Source organism: Oncorhynchus gorbuscha, linkage group LG06, assembly GCF_021184085.1.
Source record: "Oncorhynchus gorbuscha isolate QuinsamMale2020 ecotype Even-year linkage group LG06, OgorEven_v1.0, whole genome shotgun sequence".
Taxonomy (NCBI): domain Eukaryota; kingdom Metazoa; phylum Chordata; class Actinopteri; order Salmoniformes; family Salmonidae; genus Oncorhynchus; species Oncorhynchus gorbuscha.
Window position 1 is genome coordinate 29,601,482 of NC_060178.1, and position 24,625 is coordinate 29,626,106.

Below are 24,625 nucleotides of genomic sequence, written 5' to 3' on the forward strand. Positions count from 1 at the left end.
CAAATCGGAAATCTGGATTTTTGGACACCAATCTATTTTTTTATACCTTTATTTAACTAGGCAAGTCAGTTAAGAACACATTCTTATTTTCAATGACGGCCATGGAACCGTGGGTTAACAGATTTTTACCATGTCAGCTCAGGGATTCAATCTTGCAACCTTACGGTTAACTAGTCCAACGCTCTAACCACCTGATTACGCTGTTACGTGAATGCAGTAAGAAGCCACGGTAAGTTGCTAGCTAGCATTAAACTTATCTTATAAAAAACAATCAATCTTCACATAATTAATTACTTAATATTGCCTGCTAACATTTCTTTTAACTAGAAAAATTGTGTCACTTATCTTGCAACAGAGTCAGGGTATATGCAGCAGTTTGGGCTGCCTAGCTCATTGCAAACTGTGTGAAGACTATTTCTTCCTAACAAAGACTTCCTAACAAAGACATTTGCGAAAAAAGCACAGTCATTGCATGACTGTACCTAACCATAAACATCAATGCCTTTCTTAAAATCAATACACAGAAGTATATTTTTAAACCTGCAAATTTAGCTAAAAGAAATCCAGGTTAGCCTCTTGAAGCTAGGGGGCACTATTTTTATGTTTGGAAAAATAACATTCCCAAAGTAAACGGCCTATTTCTCAGGACCAGATGCTAGAATATGCATATAATTGACAGATTCGGATAGAAATGTCTAGCCTCCATTTAAAGGGATATCAACCAGATTCCTTTTTCTCTGGCTTCCCTAAGGTGTCAACGGTCTTTAGACAGTTTCCGGCTTTTATTTTGAAAAAAAGAGCGTGAAGGATCGCATTGCGTAAGTGGAGAGGTGGGGGCTCTGAGTGAGTTTGTGCGCAATTCCCTAAAGCCGCCATTGTTTCTCCCGCTGTTACGGGAAAAAGCTACACACTCGGTTGATATATTATCGAATATATATTTTAAAAACAACCTGAAGATTGATTATAAAAAACGTTTGACATGTTTCTGTGGACATTGTAGATATGATTTGGAATATACGTCTGTGTTGTGGTGACCGCTCTTTCCTGTGGATTTCTGAACATAACGCGACAAACAAACGTTGGTATTTTGGGTATAAAAATCATCTTTATGGAACAAAAGGAACATTTGCTGTCTAACTGGGAGTCTCGTCAGTGAAAACATCCAAAGATCAAAAAAGGTACACGGTTAATTTGATTGCTTTTCTGATTTTCGTGACCAAGCGTCCTGATGCTAAGTGTACATAATGCTACGCTAGGCTATCGATAAACTTAAACGCTTGGATTGCTTTCGCTGTAAAGCATAATTTCCAAATCTGAGACGACAGGGTGATTAACAAAAGGCTAAGATGTGTTTCGCAATATTGCACTTGTGATTTCATGAATATGAATATTTGTTAGTAATATTATTTGACTGTTGTGCTATGTTATTCTGTGGTTGCTGACGAAAATGATCCCGCTACAGGGATGGGTAGCGTCAAGAAGTTAGCAGGCAATATTAACCAGGTGAAATTGTGTCACAGAGTCAGGGCATATGCAACAGTTTGGGCCAAACTAATTTGCCAGAATTTTAAGTAATTATGACATTATGAATATTTAGACTCATGAATGCCACCCGTTAGATAAAATACAGAACAGTTCTGTATTTCACTTAAAGATTGTTTCCGGATTTGACCATAATGACCTAAAGCTCGTATTTCTGTATGTTATTATGTTATAATTAAGTCTATGATTTGATATTTGATAGAGCAGTCTGACTGAGCAATGGTCGGCACCAGCAGGCTCGTAAGCATTAACTCAAACAGCACTTTGTGTTTTGCCAGCAGCTCTTCGTTATGCTTCAAGCATTGAGCTGTTTATGACTTCAATCAAGCCTATCAACTCCCGAGATTAGGCTGGTGTAACTAATGTGAAATGGCTAGCTGGTTAGCAGGGTGAGCGCTAATAGTGTTTCAAATCATTGTCATCACTCGCTCTGAGACTTGGAGTAGTTGTCCCTCTTGCTCTGCAAGGGCTGCGGCTTTTATGGAGCGATTATATCAAGTTAAAATTAGTGTTCATTCAGTATTGTAGTAATTGTCATCATTATTATTATTATTTATATATATTTTTTTTTCTTTTTTTAAATCAGCCAATTAAATCAGTATCGGATTTTTTGGTACTCCAATAAATCGGTATCGGCGTTGAAAAATCAGAATCGGTCGACCTCTACTCAAGACATCAGACAGGAAGTTAAAGCTTGGTCGCAAATCGGTCTTCCAAATGGACAATGACCCCTAAGCATGCAAGGACAACAAGGTCAAGGTATTGGAGTGGCCATCACAAAGCTCTGACCTCAAACTTCTAGACAAATTGTGGGCTGAACTGAAAAAGCATGTGCAAGCATGGAGACCTAGTTAACTGACTCAGTTACACCAGCTCTGTCAGAAGGAATGGGCCAAAATTCACCCAACTTATTGTGGGAAGCTTGTGGAAGGCTACCCAAAACATCTGACCCAAGTTAAACAATTTAAAGGCAACGCTACCAAATACTAATTGAGTGTATGTAACTTCTGACCCACTGGGAATGTGATGAAAGGCTGTAATAAATCATTATTCTGACATTTCACATTCTTAAAATAAAGTGGTGATCCTAACTGTCCTAAAACAGGGAATTTTTACAAGGATTATATTCAGGAATTGTGAAAAACTGAGTTGAAATGTATTTGGCTAAGGTGTATGTAAACTTCTGACTTCAACTGTAAGTATACAGGCCCTTTGCTATGAGACTCGAAAATTGAGCTCAGGTGCAACCTGTTTCCATTGATCATCCTTGAGATGTTTCTACAACTTGGAGTCCACCTGTGGTAAACTCAATTGATTGGAAATTATTTAGAAAAAGCACACACGTCTATGTAATGTCCCATAGTTGACAGTGCATGTCTGAGCAAAAACCAAGCCATGAGGTCCAAGGAATTGTCCGTAGAGCTCCGAGACAGGATCGTGTACCAAAACATTTCTGCAGCTTTGAAGGTCCCAAAAAACACAGTAGCCGCCATCATTCTTAAGTGGAAGAAGTTCGGAACCACCAAAACTCTTACTAAAGCTGGCCACATGGCTAAACTGAGCAATCGGGGGAGAAGGGTCTTGGTCAGGGATGTGATCAAGAACCTGATGGTCATTGACAGAGCTCCAGAGTTCCTCTGTAGAGATGGGAGAACCTTCCAGAAGGACACTCATCTCTGCAGCACTCCACCAAATCAGGCCTTTATGGTAGAGTGGCCAGATGGAAGCCACTCCTCAGTAAAAGGCACATGACAGCCCGCTTTGAGTTTGCCAAAATGCACCTAAAGGACTCTCAGACCAGATTCTCTGGTCTGATGATACCAAGATTGAACTCTTTAGCCTGAATGCCAAGCGTCACATCTGGTTGAAACCTGGCACCATCCTTATGGTGAAGCATGGTGGTGGCAGCATCATACTGTGGGAATGTTTTTCAGCGGCAGGGACTGGGAGACTAGTCAGGATCGAGGGAAAGAAGAATGGAGCAAAAAAGTACAGGGATATCCTGCTCCAGGGCGCTCAGGACCTCCGACTGGGGCAAAGGTTCACCTTCCAACATAACAACCCTAAGCACACAGCCAAGACAACGCAGGAGTGGCTTCGGGACAAGTCTCTGAATGTCCTTGAGTGGCCCAGCCAGAGCCCAGACTTGAACCCGATCGAATATCTCTGGAGAGACCTGAAAATAGCTGTGCAGCGATGCTCCCCATCCAACCTGACAGAGGTTGAGAGAATCTGCAGAGAAGAATGGGAGAAACTCCCCAAATCCAGGCGTGCTAAGCTTGTAGTGTCATACCAAAGAAGGCTCGAGGCTATAATCGCAGTGTAGATTGATGAGGGGGGAAAAATAATTTAATCAATTTTAGAATAAGGGTGTAACATAACAAAATGTGGTAAAAGTCAAGGAGGTCTGAATCCTTTCCGATTGCACTTTGTCGAGAAACGTGCCTATTTTCCTCGAAAGTAAGTAATGTGACGATTCCAGACCTACATAATTACAGATAGCAAGTTAACTACACCATACATAAATCGGGAAAAGATTTGTAATGTTTTACTTCTCGTTGATGAAATCCGTGCTAATGTTGGATTTCTGAGCCAGCGCCCAATAGACTCCCTTTCATTCCTCGAAGGAGAACGTTCCTTGTCCCAAAATCGCCCAGAATGCACCGACCGTGCAGCCCATTGACATATGAAACGTTGCCCATGCTCTCCCCTCAAAAGTATATCAGCCATTGTGAATGCCAGACTCTACTCTGAGGCAAATTGATCTGGAGGTTGAACATATTGATATTGTAGACTCTTAAATTGATAGTGCAGTTTGTTTAGTCAATTTTACAGCCAACTAGCTACTTTTTTCTTATTATTGTGTGGAGCTGTTTGCTTGCTAGCTAGCTACCTAGCCCATCGAGGGAGAATTGCACTGTAGATTTTGTTGTCGACATGAGCAGCAACAGATTTCCACAACGATTTCCCATGTTGCTACCAACCTTTTTATAATGCTAAAATGAAAAATATTGTTCTCAGTGTTATTTAACAATGTAAACGAAAAGGAATGAGTGGTTTTGGGTGGATTTTTCTTTTAAAAGCACCTAATTTCACCTCCCTCTTTTCCTCCCTTTCCCTCCGTTTAAACACATTACAGTGAAGTCATTTGGGAGGATGCTATTGGTCCACCGGTCTTGTTGCCAGGCAACTAATTTCCCCTGTCCAGTAATTAAGTAGGAGGAAAGTGGGTGAAAAGGGTTATGACAGAGGAAAGGGAGAGAAAGAGAAACATTGCACACGAAGGAAAGAGGAAGGAATGACAAACAAACACATACAAAAATGTACACAACCATCAAATGTTGAGTGTTTCTGCCTCAGGTTGGATGACACTATGATTGAGAAATATGAGGTTCATATTCATTCCTCCTACAGTCATACTGGCCTTACTTATAGATCAATAAAAACAACATGCATGATGAGGAGACTTGAGAAGTTGAACAGAGCAGTAATGTGTGCTGTGAGTGTGAGAACAGGCCTGTCAGCAGAGTAATCATAGCTCCAACCTGCCGGGTGGATGTTGCACCTCTTCCTCCCTTGCTCATCTTTCTTTCCCTCCCCGTCTCTTGGGAGGGGGTACTGGGTGCCTGCCATCGGAGCCAATCGGAGCATGATGACATCGCTCCCCAGCTTTGTAACCATGGCAACACCAACCAGCCCGAGAAATGCCCCTCCCTTCCTGGCAGTCAACTTTCCATGTACTCCCTCCGTTCTCTCCCCCAGTAAACCTATTTCCTTTCATCCTCCCCTCAGCTGTCAACTCTCCCATGCCTGTATTTCTCTCTGCATCCCTATTTCCCCTACCCTCTCTCAGATGCCCTTCCCATACCCGCACTGTCCTCTTGGCTGTCATCTCTCCCTGGATGTCTTTCTTGCTCCCGTCCCATCTCTTTGGTTGGAAATCCCGCTCAATCGCTCACGAAGCGGAGCTTGCGCATCGCTTCGGTACTACATGTCCTTTCCAACACCTCCACTAAAAACCACTCCACGCTCACAATGGAAAAAAACTGCTGCTCCAAATTCACTCCATTCATTAAAATCACAATTTAACCACACAATTATTTGTGTGACTTCCTGGACCTACCAAACATATGGATTTGAATGAAAAGTATTTGAATAAACATTAAAAGGTGAATGTAAGAAGCCCAGATCATAAAAAAAAGGCTACATGACATATTAAAACATCATATAAACACTAAATAGGTCAGTAGCCTAAGACTGAGCAAAAATGAAGGCTATATTGTTTTAATTATTTCAAGGCCTACAAATAAATACATTGTGAAGCATTTGAGAGTGTGACATAATAGGCTGGTAGGAACATAAAGCGCTCAGCATTTAAACATTTTGTTGTATTAAAATCATTATAGTCTATAAAATGCGCATATCTGCTGTGATTTACTTAGAATTAAACACAAATTAAACAAAAAATGACCTCCGTGCCTTTGAAACATGAGTTTGGCCAGTCTGTGGCTTCAGGCTCATGTGATGTGCCTTGAGAGCAAGTCAGCAGCGAAGAACATCCTCTCCACACTCGCAGAGCAACTGGGAATTCTAAACACCCTTTTGGCCACTTTTGCCAGGCTGGGGAGATGCAGAGTTGTTTTTTCTCTCTCTTGTATTAGGTAAGCCTAAAGCCTAAACGTTTTTAGGCAAAATAACCCAATAAAAACGTAAAGCTCGTTGGACGTGGGAATATGCCAGGTCTATTGGGCCAAAATCAATTATGGCCTATTGTACAGGTAATAGGGAAAAAAACGAGACAGTTATCTACCCACCTCGTTCCTTTCTTCTAGCATGTGCACATAGTAAGTGCACCTTCATGCAGTCGGGATACATGTCTTTTCAGATTCAACAATGATTCTTTAGTTGTGGACACTACATCACCACACTCCCTCTCTTACTCACCTTGATTTTGCACCTGTGTGCTTGGTCAGTTTCTTTATGGAAATATTTAGTTAACTCCATGACAGTAGCTAGAGCAAGGGGCTATAGCAGAACACAAGTAGATGCAAATGCATGTTGGGCCTGGCATGCCCTGAGCTCGTGAAGTGAGCGCTACTGGAGTGAAATTAGAGCAGGCGAGAAGGCCGACGCTCCAGCCTTTTGACTGGAGCGCGGGGCAAGATTCCCATTGGGCACACAAACTCGCTCCACTCACATACTCTGGATGACACACCCACTCACACACCCACTCAACCTCCCCCTGGCCCAGACACACCTCTGGGAGTCGGGTTGTGATATGGCGTTGACAATAGCCTCCACAGCGGTATCAAACAGCTCGGGGTCTGGTAGAGCAGTGAAACAGTCCTCTACCAGTCCTTCACTCTCACTGAGAGGGACGTCCAGCAACACCCAGGAGGACAGACAGCGCAGGACACGAGCCTTCACTGCCCCGGGACTGTCCCCTTGACGCAGCAGCTGCTGCAGCAGTGGACACACTGACCCCCACTCACGACCCAGAGCACCTCGCACCTACAGACAGAGAGACACAAAGTTACAGGAAATACTAACCCGGCCCCCACTTGTCCTTTTGTGTGTGCATTGGTGTGCCCGTCTGACCTTTTTGTTGTCCCCATTGGCACTATTCAGTCTCCAGCACCCCCTCACCTGTCCCTTGCGGTACTGCGGCATGCGGCTGGTCTGGAACTCTTCAGGCAGGACGGTCAGAAGCTCCAGCAGGGCCAGACATCTGGCCCGGCCATCCACCCCCCCTCCCTCCTCTTGGAACACACGCACCATTTCTGGCACGGCGCCCGGCCACACCTCTGGCATGGTGTTCAGGGCCAAGGAGGCCAGCGCCACACACAGACGCGTTAGCACCTTGGAAACAGGACCACAACATCTTGTAAGTAAACGACTTTACAATTGTGTTTATGCTTGATGGTTTTTAAGGCACGTAGCTACCGCCAGTTATATGTGTTTTTTAGGGATGTAGGATATATCGGAATCGGATGATATTAGCTAAAAATGCCACCGTTGATATTGGCCCGATGTCTACTTTAACGCCAATGTGAAAAATGTCAACGTTGACATGCATACCTACATAGGGTACATGACGTAATGACGCCACGTAAAACTTAGAGCTAAACATGCAACACAGCATTCCTAACCTAGCCCACAATGTCTGCAGTGTGGATCGAACAGTCAACAAGTCGAGCAGTCATTTGAAAGAGTATGAATTTCAGCGAGACAACTCAAAGGCGAAATCCATTGCCCTTGACAATCAACCGTTCCCTGTCGTGGGTGATGTTGGCTTTCGTGACTGGTCGAGTACCGGTACATACTAACGTTACCAAGTGCGCTATTGTTCAGATGTTGCCCTACCGGAGTTATGCAGTAATAGCATCACTGCTATTAGCTTCACAACATACTATTGAACGCCGTTTGGGCCTTTGGGTGTCAAAAAAACACTATTTGACACATCAAATAACGCAGTTCTATTACAGAATGTTGTGTGTTCTGAATTTGCACGTGCAAGCCAAAGCACCACGACTATTATCAGTCGCACTGTCAAAGCTGTACAAAAATGTCTGCAAACACCGGCCTTGAACGGTGTGTTTACAATACCGCGTTGGTAATAAATCATTTTGACAGCATCTTCTGGGGGTAGCTAGCTAGCTTTAGCTTGGTACTTAGCTAGTACCAATACAACCAGCCGATGATTTAGGAATCCTTGCGAGTAAGTATTAGCAGGTAGCCACTTGTTGTTCGCCTATTGAAATTTAACTTCAGTTCATGAAAATAAATTGCTAGCCAGCTACTTAACCCTGTTGGCCAAAGTTAACGTTATAAGCAGCCAGCTAGCTTCATCTGGCTAGTGAGGCTCGACCTGACCGGGTTGTGTTGTTAAGTCAGCCACAATAGTGGAATTTGCGGTTTGCCTTCAAAATAAAAGTACCTCTTTGAAAGTGATGCAGACGGTTTCAATTGGTGGAATCATGCCACATTTAGACTAGATAATGTTAAACAAGGTTGGAATGGGAAGCAATGAGATGGGGTATCAGTCTACTCAGTGACACCCACAGAACACAGCTGTGAAGAGATTACGCAAAAATTAGCATTGTAGCTCTTAACGCGGAACTGTGAAATCACCTCCCCAATCAGCCTATTGGGTGTATTGACATTCATATTCCACTTTACAGCTTTACCTAAGAATTGGAGATGAATGAAATGGGGTAACAGTCTACTCAAAACCCAATATATCTTTTCCCAACGTCCTCAGAGTTATCAGACTCCAAAACATACACGCAGTATTGATTTTCTTCAGGAATAGTGTTCAATACACAAGGTGACAATAAATGTGGCTCAATTCACAGCTGTTTCAGAGTCCTGCAATAAGAGCTATGATGCTGTTGGAATCGGCTAAACTTTGAACATTGAGATGTTAAATAAATGAGACGAAGCCTTGAGTATAAAGAATCTGTAGCAACCCAGAAGGCTTTGGAATGTGATTGAGTGTGTAGGTGACGGAGGGGTTGAGGTCAGGATGTGAGGGGTGAGGTCAGTTCCCCTTAAGGGAGTAATCAGGGTTAGTATCTGGTTACCTTCTTTTTCTTGGGCATAAACTAAGGATGGAGAGAGGGAGTGTCTTAAGTAGGATGTATATAACTGTGATGTCTAAAATGTTTTGCTGTCTGATTACAGCTGTACAGAACCTTTGGGAATGATTAAACTTGGTTAACGCTTCTCTAGTGTCTGTGATTTATTTACTTAACAATCAGAACCTAACAATGCTAATGTTCTCTGGGTGTCACTGAGTAGACTGATAACTCATGTCATTGATCCACTATCCATAGGTAGGGCTGTATGGTGAAATAAGTATGCCCCCAATGCAATTCTAAATTACACTGCTCAAAAAAAATAAAGGGAACACTAAAATAACACATCCTAGATCTGAATGAATGAAATATTCTTAAATACTTTTTTCTTTACATAGTTGAATGTGCTGACAACAAAATCACACAAATGATCAATGGAAATCAAATTTATCAACCCATGGAGGTCTGGATTTGGAGTCACACTCAAAATTAAAGTGGAAAACCACACTACAGGCTGATCCAACTTTGATGTAATGTCCTTAAAACAAGTCAAAATGAGGCTCAGTAGTGTGTGTGGCCTCCACGTGCCTGTTTGACCTCCCTACAATGCCTGGGCATGCTCCTGATGAGGTGGCGGATTGTCTCCTGAGGGATCTCCTCCCAGACCTGGACTAAAGCATCCGCCAACTCCTGGACAGTCTGTGGTGCAAAGTAGCGTTGGTGGATGGAGCGAGACATGATGTCCCAGATGTGCTCAATTGGATTCAGGTCTGGGGAACGGATGGGCCAGTCCATAGCATCAACGCCTTCCTCTTGCAGGAACTGGAATTTGCCAATCTTGGTGTTCTCTGGCAAATGCCAAACGTCCTGCACAGTGTTGGGCTGTAAGCACAAGCCCCAACTGTGGACGTCGGGCCCTCAAACACCATCATGGAGTCTGTTTTTGACCGTTTGAGCAGACATGCACATTTGTGGCCTGCTGGAGGTGATTTTACAGGGCTCTGGCGGTCCTGCTGCTGGGTTGTTGCCCTCCTACGGCCTCCTCCACGTCTCCTGATGTACTGGCCTGTCTCCTGGTAGCACCTCCATGCTCTGGACACAACGCTGACAGACACAGCAAGCCTTCTTGCCACAGCTCACATTGATGTGCCATCCTGGATGAGCTGCACTACCTGAACCACTTGTGTGGGTTGTAGACTCCGTCTCATGCTACCACTAGAGTGAAAGCACCGCCAGCATTCAAAAGTGACCAAAACATCAGCCAGGAAGCATAGGAACTGAGAAGTGGTCACCACCTGCAGAACCACTCCTTTATTGGGGGAGTCTTGCTAATTACCTATAGTTGTCTATTCCATTTGCACAACAGCATGTGAAATTTATTGTCAATCAGTGTTGCTTCCTAAGTGGCCAGTTTGATTTCACAGAAGTGTGATTGACTTGGAGTTACATTGTGTTGTTTCAGTGTTCACTTAATTTTTTTGAGCAGTGTATATATATATACATCAAGTGTGATTTCAGATATTTGTCAAATTGACAAATTAGTCTTTTGTTGATTCCATATAACATTCCAACCTCATTTAGCATGATCTATTAAATTATGACATAACTCTACTAGCTGTATTCATTTGCGTCACTGTCAATGACATACTTTTATTTTGAAGGCTAACTGCAAAGTCTACTATTTTTGGCTAATCCTTATCATGGCTAGCTTCACATAGATTGGTTGACCACCATTATTCAAGTAAGAACTCTTATAAATTAGGGTTATTTTAGATGACACCTAGCTATATAGTTAGCTAGCTAACGATAGCTACTGAAATAGATTGTTTGCATCCATGAGCTAGCTAGCTTTCTTAATGACCAGAACTGTAGGTGCGCGAGACAACTTTACCAGCATCATAGCATACGTATCGATGAATCGGTGTGACATACAAAATACGAGTGATAGTGTAATAACTGTGTAAAACATGTATGAACGCGTTCATTTATTATGTGACATATCATATTCAGGACCTGATTAGTGAACATGCTTATTTGACGTGTATCTTTTTTGACACGCAAAGACCCAAACGGCGTTCCATAGAAATCCTGGTTGAGAATGAAATGACTGAACAAACGAACAACGAAACAGCACAGCAAGTAAGTGAAAGAAATTGATTTTGATTAGGTTTTACTGGTAATGGGGACATATGTAAACGCCAACAAAATTACTTTTTGGTCAGTGTGGTGTGTAAGCTTTATTTAACTCGGCAAGTCAGTTAAGAACAAATTCTTATTTACAATGACGGCCTACCCCGGCCAAACCCGGACGACGCTGGGCCAATTGTGCGCCCCCCTATGGGACTCCCAATCACAGCCGGATGTGATACAGCCTGGATTCGAACCAGGGACTGTAGTGACACCTCTTGCGCTGAGATGCAGTGCCTTAGACCGCTGCGTCCGTGTGTGATTTAAATATTTAACTGCACTAGAATGCTTAAAAGACCTCTAAAATGTTAAATAATCGATTTTTGGTATCAGGTCATTTGGCAAAGAACATATCTGATATCGGTATTGGCCAAAATTATAATAATATCGGTGCATCACTAGTATTTGTATTGATCTAATAAATCCAACTGTCCATCCATTTACCCACCATCTTGGATCCGGAGGAGAAGCAGGCGATCTGGGAGAAGAGTTGAGTCTTCAGGGTCTCATACTGGTCAGAAGGGATATCAGACCAGTAGCGGGATATCTTAGTGTGGAGGGCACTAGCCCCAAAGTACTGGATTTCAGGAACCTAGGAAGAGAGAGAGAGGGTTATGTATAGGTGTGTGTATTTGCATGTGTGCGAGCGCATGTGGGAATTTCATACCTTGTCAGGGCTGAGCAGAGCCCAGCAGAACTGCCAGGCCTGAGGGGAGACCTGAGCCTGCATCAACCACTTCTGGGCCAGGTTCTTATTCTCAATGTTAGGGTCATAGTACAACTGGTGGAGCCCCTATAGATAGCGAGAGAGAGATAGAGATGGGAGGGAGAGTCAGTATAATTCCTGCAATGCAATTATATGTCATTTAGAACAGGAACGTTGTTTCGAGACTCTTGTATGACTGACTGCTGTTAAAGAACACCATCAATAGAGACAGTATCAAGAGGCTCTCCAGTGCTGGTATGTAGATCAACCCTAGCGCCCTGACCAAGAGCTCGTGTGGTGGGTGGCTAGTTGACACATTGTCTAATGGAAAGACATGTCTGTGCAGGGTCCCTTTGTTTCCTTTTGAAATCACCTCCTAGAGTGGAAACACACACAGTATGAATAGGTTCAGGTTGTGTGTGTCATATGGTAGAGATCACAGCCTGAATCATATTCCAGGAAGGCCATAAAGATAATCAAGGACAACAACCACCCGAGCCACTGCCTGTTCACCCCGCTATCATCCAGAAGGCGAGGTCAGTACAGGTGCATCAAAGATGGGGCCGAGAGACTGAAAAACAGCTTCTATCTCAAGGCCATCAGACTGTTAAACAGCCACCACTAACATTGAGTGGCTGCTGCCAACACACTGACTCAACTCCAGCCACTTTAATAATGGGAATGGATGGGAAATTATGTAAAATATATCACTAGCCACTTTAAACAATGCTACCTAATATGTTTACATACCCTACATTATTAATCTCATATGTATACGTATATACTGTACTCTATATCATCTACTGCATCTTTATGTAATACATGTATCTCTAGCCACTTTAACTATGCCACTTTGTTTACATACTCATCTCATATGTATATACTGTACTTGATACCATCTACTGTATCTTGCCTACGCCGCTCTGTACCATCACTCATTCATATATCTTTATGTACATATTCTTTATCCCCTTACACTTGTGTATAAGACAGTAGTTTTGGAATTGTTAGTTAGATTACATGTTGGTTATTACTGCATTGTCGGAACTAGAAGCACAAGCATTTCGCTACACTCGCATTAACATCTGCTAACCATGTGTATGTGACAAATAGAATTTGATTCCTCGGTTGTTCCTTATTGAAACGTCTGTCTGTCTGTCTGCGTCTGTCACACAAATGCTTTTGTTATTAAAGTCTAACAGTGTATCTGCCCAGCTCAGGAAAACCCCCTTCACAGAGGCAGCAGGTACGCTAGGGGTTAGAGAGGTGTTGCCAGTTCAAATCCCGGGTCCGACAGGAAAAATATCTGTCAGGAAGTGAGCTGGCAACCAGAGGGTTTGCTGGTATAAAATCCTAGATGCCATTGCCTGCTGTTATGCCCATGAGCAAGACACTTAACCCCATACAACAGCAGCTCCCTGGGCACCCAGTGTGGCAGCAACCACACACCTCCCAATAATACACTGCTCAAAAAAATAAAGGGAACACTTAAACAACACAATGTAACTCCAAGTCAATCACACTTCTGTGAAATCAAACTGTCCACTTCGGAAGCAACACTGATTGACCATAAATTTCACATGCTGTTGTGCAAATGGAATAGACAACAGGTGGAAATTATAGGCAATTAGCAAGACACCCCCAATAAAGGAGTGGTTCTGCAGGTGGTGACCACAGACCACTTCTCAGTTCCTATGCTTCCTAGCTGATATTTTGGTCACTTTTGAAAGCTGGCGGTGCTTTCACTTTAGTGGTAGCATGAGACGGAGTCTACAACCCACACAAGTGGCTCAGGTAATGCAGCTCATCCAGGATGGGCTGCACTACCGGCAGGGTAGCCTAGTGATTAGAGCGTTGGACTAGTAACCGGAAGGTTCAAACCCCCGAGCTGACAAGGTACAAATCTGTCATTCTGCCCCTGAACAGGCAGTTAACCCACTGTTCCTAGGCCGTCATTGAAAATAAGAATTTGTTATTAACTGACTTGCCTGGTTAAATAAAGGTAGAATAAAATAAATCAATGCGAGTTGTGGCAAGAAAGTTTGATGTGTCTGTCAGCGTAGTGTCCATACCATGGAGGCGCTACCAGGAGACAGGCCAGTACATCAGGAGACGTGGAGGAGGCCGTAGGATGGCAACAACCCAGCAACAGGACCGCTACCTCTGCCTTTGTGCAAGGAGGAGCAGGAGGAGCACTGCCAGAGCCCTGCAAAATGACCTCCAGCAGGCCAGAAATGTGCATGTGTCTGCTCAAACGGTCAGAAACACACTCCATGGTGGTATGAGGGCCCGACGTCCACAGCTGGGGATTGTGCTTACAGCCCAATACTGTGCAGGACATTAGGCATTTGCCAGAGAACACCAAGATTGGCAAATTCACCACTGGCGCCCTGTGCTCTTCACAGATGAAAGCAGGTTCACACGGAGCACGTTGACAGACGTGACAGAGTCTGGAGACGCCGTGGAGAACGTTCTGCTGCCTGCAACATCCTCCAGCATGACCGGTTAGGCGGTGGGTCAGTCATGGTGTGGGGTGGCATTTCTTTGGGGGGGCTGCATAGCCCTCCATGTGCTCGCCAGAGGTAGCCTGACTGCCATTAGGTACCGAGATGAGATCCTCAGACCACTTGTGAGACCATATGCTGGTGCGGTTGGCCCTGGGTTCCTCCTAATGCAAGACAATGCTAGACCTCATGTGGCTGGAGTGTGTCAGCAGTTCCTGCAAGAGGAAGGCATTGATGCTATGGACTGGCCCGCCCATTCCCCAGACCTGAATCCAATTGAGCACATCTGGGACATCATGTCTCGCTCCATCCACCAACGCCACGTTACACCACAGACTGTCCAGGAGTTGGCGGATGCTTTAGTCCAGGTCTGGGAGGAGATCCCTCAGGAGACAATCCGCCACCTCATCAGGAGCATGCCCAGGCATTGTAGGGAGGTCATACAGGCACGTGGAGGCCACACACACTACTGAGCCTCATTTTGACTTGTTTTAAGGACATTACATCAAAGTTGGATCAGCCTGTAGTGTGGTTTTCCACTTTAAATTTTGAGTGTGACTCCAAATCCAGACCTCCATGGGTTGATAAATTTGATTTCCATTGATCATTTGTGTGATTTTGTTGTCAGCACATTCAACTATGTAAAGAAAAAAGTATAAGAATATTTCATTCATTCAGATCTAGGATGTATTATTTTAGTGTTCCCTTTATTTTTTTGAGCAGTGTAAGTATATGTTTGTGTATATGTATGCATGTGTGTCTTTCGAAGGGTGCAATTAACCAATAAAGTGATTTTTACTGAGGAGCGGTGTCTTTACTGAAGTGTCTTTACTGAAATGTCTCCCTCCAAGAATATGATTTCCCAGAGTTCAAACCAGGTCATTACCTCTGTCCACCGTGTGATCTAAGGAGACTTCTCTTCCCGAGACACACTCCAGACTGAGCAAAACCTGGGGTGTGAGACCCATCTCACTACAGTCAGCCAAATGCAAATCAACTAACAGCTCAAATGTTTCATTTGCCACCAGAGATCAGATATCCTTTCTGTTCAGGGCAACTAGTGAAACTGCTGTGGCTGTAATGTGCCAGCCTACTGCTGAGCTGAACAACCTCCCTACCTGCAACTGTGGACCATGTTGGAGCTCCTGGTATTGTATTTTGTATTTATTAAGGATCCCCATAAGCAGATCCTCTTCCTGGGGTCCAGTAACATTACCCCAAAATACACCAAGTTGTATCAAGTTGGCTGGATGTCCTTTGGGTGGTGGACCATTTTTGATACACATGGGAAACTGTTGAGTGAGACAAGTTTTATCATCATAACAGTGTTGTGCTTTTAAGTGTTTGATGTGAGTTTCGATTTAATTTGCATTGACGTCAGAGTGGTTAGAGCAGGCCTGGGCAATTATTTTCCATGGGGGGCCACATTAGAATATATATTTGACATCACAGGCCAGAATCATATTACAGGATTATATCTACTGTAAATCACATACAGATATGCTACTTCTTTTACTTTAACATGCACAGAAATAAACCACATCCATGTTCTTTTTTTGGTAGGTATTTTCATTATTAAACATGCAATGAACTACACGGAGGGAAAAGTACAGAAATCTTAACAGGTATGCACAAAACAAAACAAGAAAGAGGGCTCAACATAACATTTAAACTACTCAATCAGTTTGAGGAGTGAAGTCTCTGATTGGCATTGTCTAGAGCAGTGAAGTCAGGTATAGTTTCTGACATCGCTATGCGCAGGATTGCTGAGAGGTGAGAGTCAGTAAGAGATTATCTGTGTCTTGACTTGTTATATTTCATCACTGAAAATGTCTGTTCACATACATAGATTAACCCAAACAGTACAAAAACATCTTCTGAGCATGACTCCTAATCTTTGGAAAGTTTTGTTCATCGAGAGATGCATAGAACCTCAGTGACATTGTTTTGAATAGTTCTCAAATCACTGCATCAGACTGAAGATCGATAAGCTCAAGTTGCAGGTCAGTGGGAGCGTTATCCACATTGAAGGTGAAAGTGTCATTTCCCAACACTTTAAAATACTCAAACCGACGAGAAAACTCACAGTTCAAAGCACGCAGCAACGATGTATACTTCTTCCGCGGGTCATCTGATAGGGAACAGACTAGTAGTATCATCTGATAGGGAACAGACTAGTAGTGTCGGAAGGTGGGTGAGATTGTTGGCTTCTACTTGGCAAGTCAAGGAGTAATTTTCCCTTGAATGCTTTGACAAGGCTGTACATCTGATGTGCAAAAAGGCCCTTCCCTTGCAGTTGGTAATTCAGTTCAATCATGAGGGCCATGATGTCCACGGTGAAGGCAAAATCAGACAACCATTCTTTAGGTTGCAGTTGAGGGAAATCCACATATTTTCCTTTGATTTGCAAAAACTCAGCCATCTCCGACTTCAGGTCTCACGCCCTTTTAAGCACCTTCCCCAAACTCAGCCATCTCACGTTTGTGTGGTAGGGGAGAGCTGTATGATCTGAATGTCTCTTCTAACAGTGAGACAAACTGCCGGTGGTTAAAAGATTTTGCTCTTATGAAGAAGTTTACCACTTTAGTGACTGTATCCACAACACGGCTCATTTTCAGAACACTTCCTGATGAATAATGCAATGCAGAAAAATTATTTTGTGGTATCCAATTACTAGTTACAGTCGTCTCATCGCTGCAACTCCCGTATGGCCTCGTGAGAGGCTAAGGTTGAGAGCTGTGCGTCCTCCGAAACACAACCACGCCGCATTGCTTCTTGACACAATGCCCGCTTAACCCGGAAGCCAGCCACAACAATGTGTCGGAGGAAACACCATACACCTGGCGATACATCTTGCTGGAACACCCTACAAATCAGTCTAGTTTCCTTTTCTTGTAAATATTTGAGAAATTGCGCAATTTCTAGCTAGCTACCATTTGTAACTGTGACGTGTGTGTGTGTGTGTGTGTGTGTGTGTGTGTGTGTGTGTGTGTGTGTGTGTGTGTGTGTGTGTGTGTGTGTGTGTGTGTGTCAGCCTGTCAGTCACGGTCTGTCCTCTTGCAGTTGCTATTTATACGTGCCTTCAAAATAAATCTTCCACAAGCGGTGGGAGTTAAATTATTACACAAAGGCGAGTATTCATTGGGCTTTTCATTTGAATAACAAATACATTTTTCATAACTTTACTATGGCAAATTCTATGTGATCTGAGCCTGATTCCGCGGGCCATATTGAATTAGGTCACGGGCCGCATACGGCTCCCAGGCCAGCCTTTGCCCAGGCCTGCCTTAGAGGGACAAAAGAGCACTGAGCACCAGGCCATTAGAGACCTGATGGTTGCTCGATAGTTGGGTACTACTGACTCATGTCCAGACTACATAAAAGGAGATTACCATGACTCAACTGTCACATGGACTTTTACTGCTGTCATGACTCATGACTGCTGTTTTGGCATCAATGTGGTCACCGCAATAGCCCTAGATGTGATTCCATTGTGGGATCAGAGACTGTAGCATCTGCAAGGTCCTCTAGAAGTGTCGGTCCTGTCCCATTTTCCACAGACAGGGGATCCTTCCCTGGTAAGAGGCCCTGGTGAAGCACTGGCCAGTCAGTCAAAGAGTGCTGACAGGGCGGTGATACTCCCCATATCGGGATGACATCCAGCCTGATGTGTAGAAAAGGAGAAGATAGGTGGTCCTAGTAGTTTGCCTTCCATTGGGTGCTCCCTCTGGGGAGCAGTATGCAAATACTGCGCAGGTGTAACCAGCCACATAGTAAATCTGCTCCTAACTCTGGTACTGTGAGGGTACCAGATAGCTGACAGGATACTAACTGAACATCATTATTGATTAGATCCATGTCCTCTTATATCATAACTGTTCATATTAATATTCATGATGTGAAATGTAGATTAAATAACAAGCAGAGGAAGTAGGAGATTTGATGAATGAAGCGGGGACAGTATGTGTGTGTGTGCGCGCGCATGTGTGTGTAGGGTCGTTTGTAGGGGCGTGGGTGGTTGTTGACTGTCTGCGCAGAGATATAAAAAACAAATACTAATCCCATGTTACCAATTTAGACAGAAAACCATGACAGTTCACACTCTCGTCAGCAACAATAAAACAACCTGTCATCACACACACACACACACACACACACACACACACACTGAATGATCATCATGTGGTTGCCATCGAGAAGATTGATGACATCAGATATGAGATAAGGTACTAGCCCCAGGCACTAAAATAAGAAACAATCGATAAGGGAAAGAGAACTGACGCCGTGCCTTATTCTGTCAACTGGAAGTGCTCTACCTCTCATATCAGTCATGTCTGAAATAGCCTCGAGTCTCTCCAGTGTTTCCCACAAGTACATAGAGCAGCTAACCAAATAGAAAAAGCAGTAGTGGAAAAAGTACCCAATTTTAATACTTGAGTAAAAGTAAAGATACGTTGACCTAAGTCATTTAAGTTAAGTCACCTAGTAAAATCCTACTTGAGTGAAAGTCTAAAAGTATATGGTTTTAAATGTTAAGTATCAAAAGTATTTAAAATGTCTTATATATATTTTAAGCAAACCAGACCATTTTTGTTTGTTTTTTAAATGTATTTATTTACGGATAGCCAGAGGCACAGTTCAACACTCAGACATTTACAAATGTTTAGTGAGTCTGCCAGATCAGAGGCAGTAGGGATGACAAGGGATGTTCTCTTGATAATTGTGTGAATTAGACCATTTTCCTGTCCTAATTAGCATTCAAAATGTAACGAGTACTTTTGGGTGTTAGGGAAAATGTAAGGAGTAAAAAGTACATTATTGTCTTTAGAAATGGAGTGGAGTAAAAGTAAAAGTAGTCAAAAATATAAAAAGTACAGGTACCCCAAAAAACAACCTAAGTAGTACTTTCAAGTATTTTTACTTTACACCACTGAGAAAAAATATCCAGATCCCAAGGATTCAACAATTTTTGCTGAAGAGCTCAATTTGGGGGGGGTCAATACAGTTACATATAGAGTTGTCAAGATACCAACATTTTACTAACGATACGATACCAGGCCAGGTATTGCGTTATGCGCATGTTCTGCACAAAGAAACTGTCACTGATTTTCACATTTCGACTCAACACATTGAATTTACCTTCACACTGTTCACTATAATAGAATAATACATAGTATGGCATATTTGCTCATATTTGCAAAGGCCTACCTGTGATTTGGAATGAATAGGAGGAATGAATATACATGGTCATGATTGGCATGTCACTGTTGCAATAAGGGGAAAACAGTATAAAACCTTTACTCTTCAGTTCTAACACACACAAACACCACTCTCCCACGGTCTCCCTCTATCACAAACACACACCACTCTCTCCAACAAACACACACACTGCTCAACGTTTAAAACATGAGGCAGCAAACAGAACGTAAGAAGCACCAGAAAGATATAGATTTTTGATATAGTTTAGGCTTACATTAGGCCTGTATGAATCCTACCTTTAAAATAATATCAGCAGACACATTTCCTTTCTTCCAGTGCCAATCAAATTTCCCTAGACCTACTGTCAAGTTACTAGATTGTTAGCTAGATAGGCAACATGACTGAACAACCTAGTTTGGTATCAAACCATAATTATCGGCCGGGGATTCGTTTAAAAACGGCCAGCGACATGGTTTGTGAAATTATATCAAATCCACAGGAAGAAAAAAGGTAGCTTGTATAGTTCGGATTTTTAAAAACCATTTGAGGTAGAGATGTTTTCTGTAAAGGTGCACGCATGCCTGTCGTGAAGCTGTCTTTCCTCTCGGCAATGCTGCGTGACAGTGAACTTGCAAAGCCTACTGGCCTGTGCACTTGTTATGCCAGGGATGAAATTATATTAAGGCCGACCTCATTTAGTCGACTGTTTGGTCAATAGGCTGTTGGTCGACCGAGAGTTATTTAGTTGAGCAGGAGCAAAACACAATAATAATTATGGTGTACAAGACAACTGTCTAAAACTTGTCTGTCAGAATGGACTAATCCATTGTGGAGGCTGTGGGGGTGGCACAGTCCAGCCGTCTAAGACATGAAATTGTATATAGTTATATTATGTAGGAACAATAGTGCAACACCAATAAAAACTATATTATATAACAGACACTCTTTCTCGCTTGTTGGATAGCGGTCGCTGTCCTGAAACACATCAGTGCGCTGTTGAATTGATGCCTTTTCCTAAACCATGTTGCAACGTGCATAATAGCAACGTTAACCAGCATATTGGTGTTGAGAACAAATCGGCGGAGACGGCAGCAGATTTAGAAAATGAAAACAGCCCTTGCCTTAATTGTCTAAGAAAAATGAGGAGAGAGGAAAACAAATTAATTAGGTCTATAATCAATAGCGTAACTGTTAAATGTGCCTGGCTTTATAAACCCTCAAATACATCTACAGAAATAAGAAAGCTCCTGTTGCCCGTTTGACTGTTTAATAAGCCTACTGATTCCATGAGCTTCAAGCCTGACGCAACCACATGTCGGAGAAAACATTTCACAAACTCGGCAGTTGTAATAAAGGCTTTACACTTCATTTGGTATTATTTAGAGATTATTTACAGTTTTCCAAACAATAACCCTTATTTTTCTAGATCTCTCTATTGTTATTATTATGACTATTATTATGATCCTCATTATTATAATAAGTAATGTCATTATCATTTGTAGTACTATAGCAGCCTTGTATAACCACCATACGTAGAATGTATGCACACATGACTGTAAGCATAAAAGCCTTGGCATATATTATTATTATTATTATTACCATCAACCGGTAGGCCTAGGAGTGCAGGCTATTTAGTTTTAATACCATAACTTATTTAGGCCTATACTTCAATACCTACAATGCAATCGGAAAGTATTCAGAACACCTCACTTCCTACATATGTAGTTACGTTACAGCCTTATTTCAAAATTGGATTAAATGCAATTATTTCCTCAATCTACACACAATACCCCATAATGACAAAGCAAAAACAGGTTAAGACATTTTAGCAAATGTATTAAAAATAAAAAATAACAGAATTACCTTGTTTACATACATTTTCAGACCCCTTGCTATGAGACTCAAAATTGAGCTCACGTGCATCCTGTTTCCATTAATCATCCTTGAAATGTTCCAACACCTTTATTGGAGTCCACCTGTGGTAAAGTCAATTGATTGGACATGATTTGGAAAGGCACACACCTGTCTGTATAAGGTCCCACAGTTGACAGAGTATGTCAGAGCAAAAGTCAAGCCATGAGGTCGAAGGAATTGTCTGTAGAGCTCAGAGACAGGATTGTGTCGAGGCATAGGTCTGGGGAAGGCTACCAAAAAATGTATGCAGCATTGAAGGTCCCCAAGAACACAGTGGACTACATCATTCTTAAATAGAAGAACTTTGGAGCCACCAAGACTCCTCCTTTCGCTGGCCGCCCAGTCAAACAGAGCAATCGTGGGAGAAGGGCCTTGGTCAGGGAGGTGACCAAGAACCCGATGGTCACTGACAGAGCTCCTCTGTGGAGATGGTTGTGATTCTGAAAGGTCCTCCCATCTCTGCAGAACTCCACCAATCAGACCTTTATGGTAGAGTGGCCAGACAGATGCCACTCATCAGTAAAAACGGCACATAACAGCCCACTTGGAGTTTGCCAAAAAAGCACCTAAAGGACTCACAGACCATGAGAAGCAAGATTCTCTGGTCTGATTAAACCAAAATGTAACGCTTTGGCCTTAATGCCAAGCATCACGTCTAGAGGAAACCAGGCACCGCTCATCACCTGACCAATACCATCCTTTCGGTGAAGCATAGTGGTGGCAGCATCATGCTGTGGGGATGTTTTTCAGCGGCAGGGACTGGGAGACTAGTCAGGAAGGATGAACGGAACAAAGTACAGAGAGATCCTTGATGAAAACCTGCTTCAGAGCGCTCAGGACCTGACTGGGGGGCGAAGGTTCACAACGCAGGAGTGGCTTCTGGTAAAGTCTCTGAATGTCCTTGAGTGACCCAGCCAGAACTGAAAATTCACAAGCATCATGGTCTCTCCCTCCACCACGTAAAGAAATTAGATTGCAACCAACCACATTCCACCACCCTCCTCGCCTGGAGTGCTTTTATACATAAAAATATATATATGCCCAGATGTACACACAGTCAGGAGGACAAAGGGATTGTGCTAGGAACATACAGTTAGGAAAAAGGCTATTGTACTGCTGGTACCAAGATAGAGCCATGGACCAACCTCTCCATGACACGGACGCTGCTTAACCACTTATGGGTAGCACAATTTAGCTTTAGGACACTAAAGAGATGTTTGCATGTGCGTTGAACTCTGCTAATAGTTACGTACTGGGGGACAAGGTATATACCTGAACAGCTCTCCCTCCGGACAACGACTTCGCTTTCACCTTTCTATTTATCCCTATTCAGAGCAGATAAAAGGAGAGGAGACAATGAGAGGATGGTGAGGAGACTAGGAGACCAATAGAGGAAGCTACAACACAATTATTGACACTAGCTTTAAAATAGTGTGAAACAGACAAAACTAATGATAAGGGGCCACCAGCATCTATTTAAAAACACCTTTATTCCTCTCCCTCCCTCACCCTCGTCATCTGTGTTCTATCAAGGAAAAGCCATTTCCCCTGCACTTCCCATCCTCCCTGCTTTACCGTCAGTGTTACAGACACTATAACCCCCCCTATCCTCCAGCTCATCACGTCATCTCTGCTTCTATGCAGCAACAGCTTTTTTTCCTCTGTCTCACCCAACCCCATCTCCCCTCCAACATCCCCCCTCTCCTCTGGTGCTGGTCACTGGCTAAGCTTGGGCGGTATTCAGAATGGCATACCTTCATACTGACCTTGAAACATTCGGTAATACCGGCATAGAACATAAGGAGTGCTATTTTCCATCCCCACTGAGGATCTGAGATACAAAGGTTAGCAATTCTAACAAATAAAAGTTAGATCTGTCACTGAAACTACAGTATTTGCAGGACAGACATCCCAACTCATAGTTATACAAGTAACTCAAAATGCTGCTCACAGTTTCCTGCACAGACAACAATTACACAGCAAGGCTCTTGATCCAGAAGGGGATTCTCTCCTGTTACCAAGCAAAGCTTGATTTTGCAAGAATCTAAGCACTTAGCTAGATTAGGGCTGAGCGATATGGACTACATATCAAGGAATAAAAATAAGTTCTACATTTGCTTTATGAGTAGTGCGTGACCCTAGGGTGGCAAGACATACATTGTAAGTGATTTCAATGAGTCTTTCTCCATTCTGATTGAAGTTTAATTAAAACATCATAAAAAAAGTAAAAATTCCAGCAATTTCTGCACTCATTTGAGATCATTTCCACATAGGACTGCACGATATAGGACACCAATCTAGTCATTTTTTTTTTTAACCCAATGTGTCCGACCGGCTCAATATCGGTCTTATGTAGCAAAATTTGAAGTTTTATTTTATATTTTTTTAAATATTTTTTACATTGGATAAAAGTAGAGGCTCAGAGACACAAAATTGAATATTATACACTACTACAGTTGAGGAACAATGGGAAAGTAATTTTGCTTAGAATGTTGATAAACGTGTAAACTCACTTTTGAGAAAATGGCCTATGAAAGTTTTGGTACTACTATCGGAGAGACCTTTGTCTACACCCATTTAGCATCGTTCACACCCTCTTAAGCCACAACCATCTCTTTAAAGGTTGACCCGAAATGTACTAACAGCAGTCAAGCACCCAAGCTAACTTGCTAGCTACTTCCAGACTAGAGGTCGACGGATTAATCGGAATGGCCCATGAATTAGGGCCGATTTCAAGTTTTCATAACAATCGGAAATCGGAATTTTGGGGCGCCAATTTGTGATTTAATTTTTTATATTTTTTATATACACCTTTATTTAACTAGGCAAGTCAGATAAGAACACATTCTTATTTTCAATGACGGCCTAGGGACGGTGGGTTAACTGCCTTGTTCAGGGGCAAAACGACAGATTTTCATCTTGTCTGCTCAGGGGATCCAATCTTGCAACCGTACAGTTAACTAGTCCAACGCTCTAACCTTTGCACTCCACGAGGA

The 24,625-nt window shown here is 42.8% G+C and overlaps 1 protein-coding gene across 1 annotated transcript in view; it reads right to left on the reverse strand.

Moving 5' to 3' along the window:
* LOC124037803 (importin-13-like) overlaps positions 1–24,625 on the reverse strand; it is a 58,668-nt gene that overhangs the window by 25,617 nt on the left and 8,426 nt on the right. Inside the window, exons 3-6 of the mRNA XM_046352876.1 lie at positions 11,974–12,099; positions 11,755–11,898; positions 7,189–7,401; positions 6,800–7,053 (exon numbers count right to left, since the gene is read on the reverse strand). Coding sequence (XP_046208832.1) covers positions 6,800–7,053; positions 7,189–7,401; positions 11,755–11,898; positions 11,974–12,099 — 737 coding nt within the window. The remainder of the gene's footprint in view (positions 1–6,799; positions 7,054–7,188; positions 7,402–11,754; positions 11,899–11,973; positions 12,100–24,625) is intronic.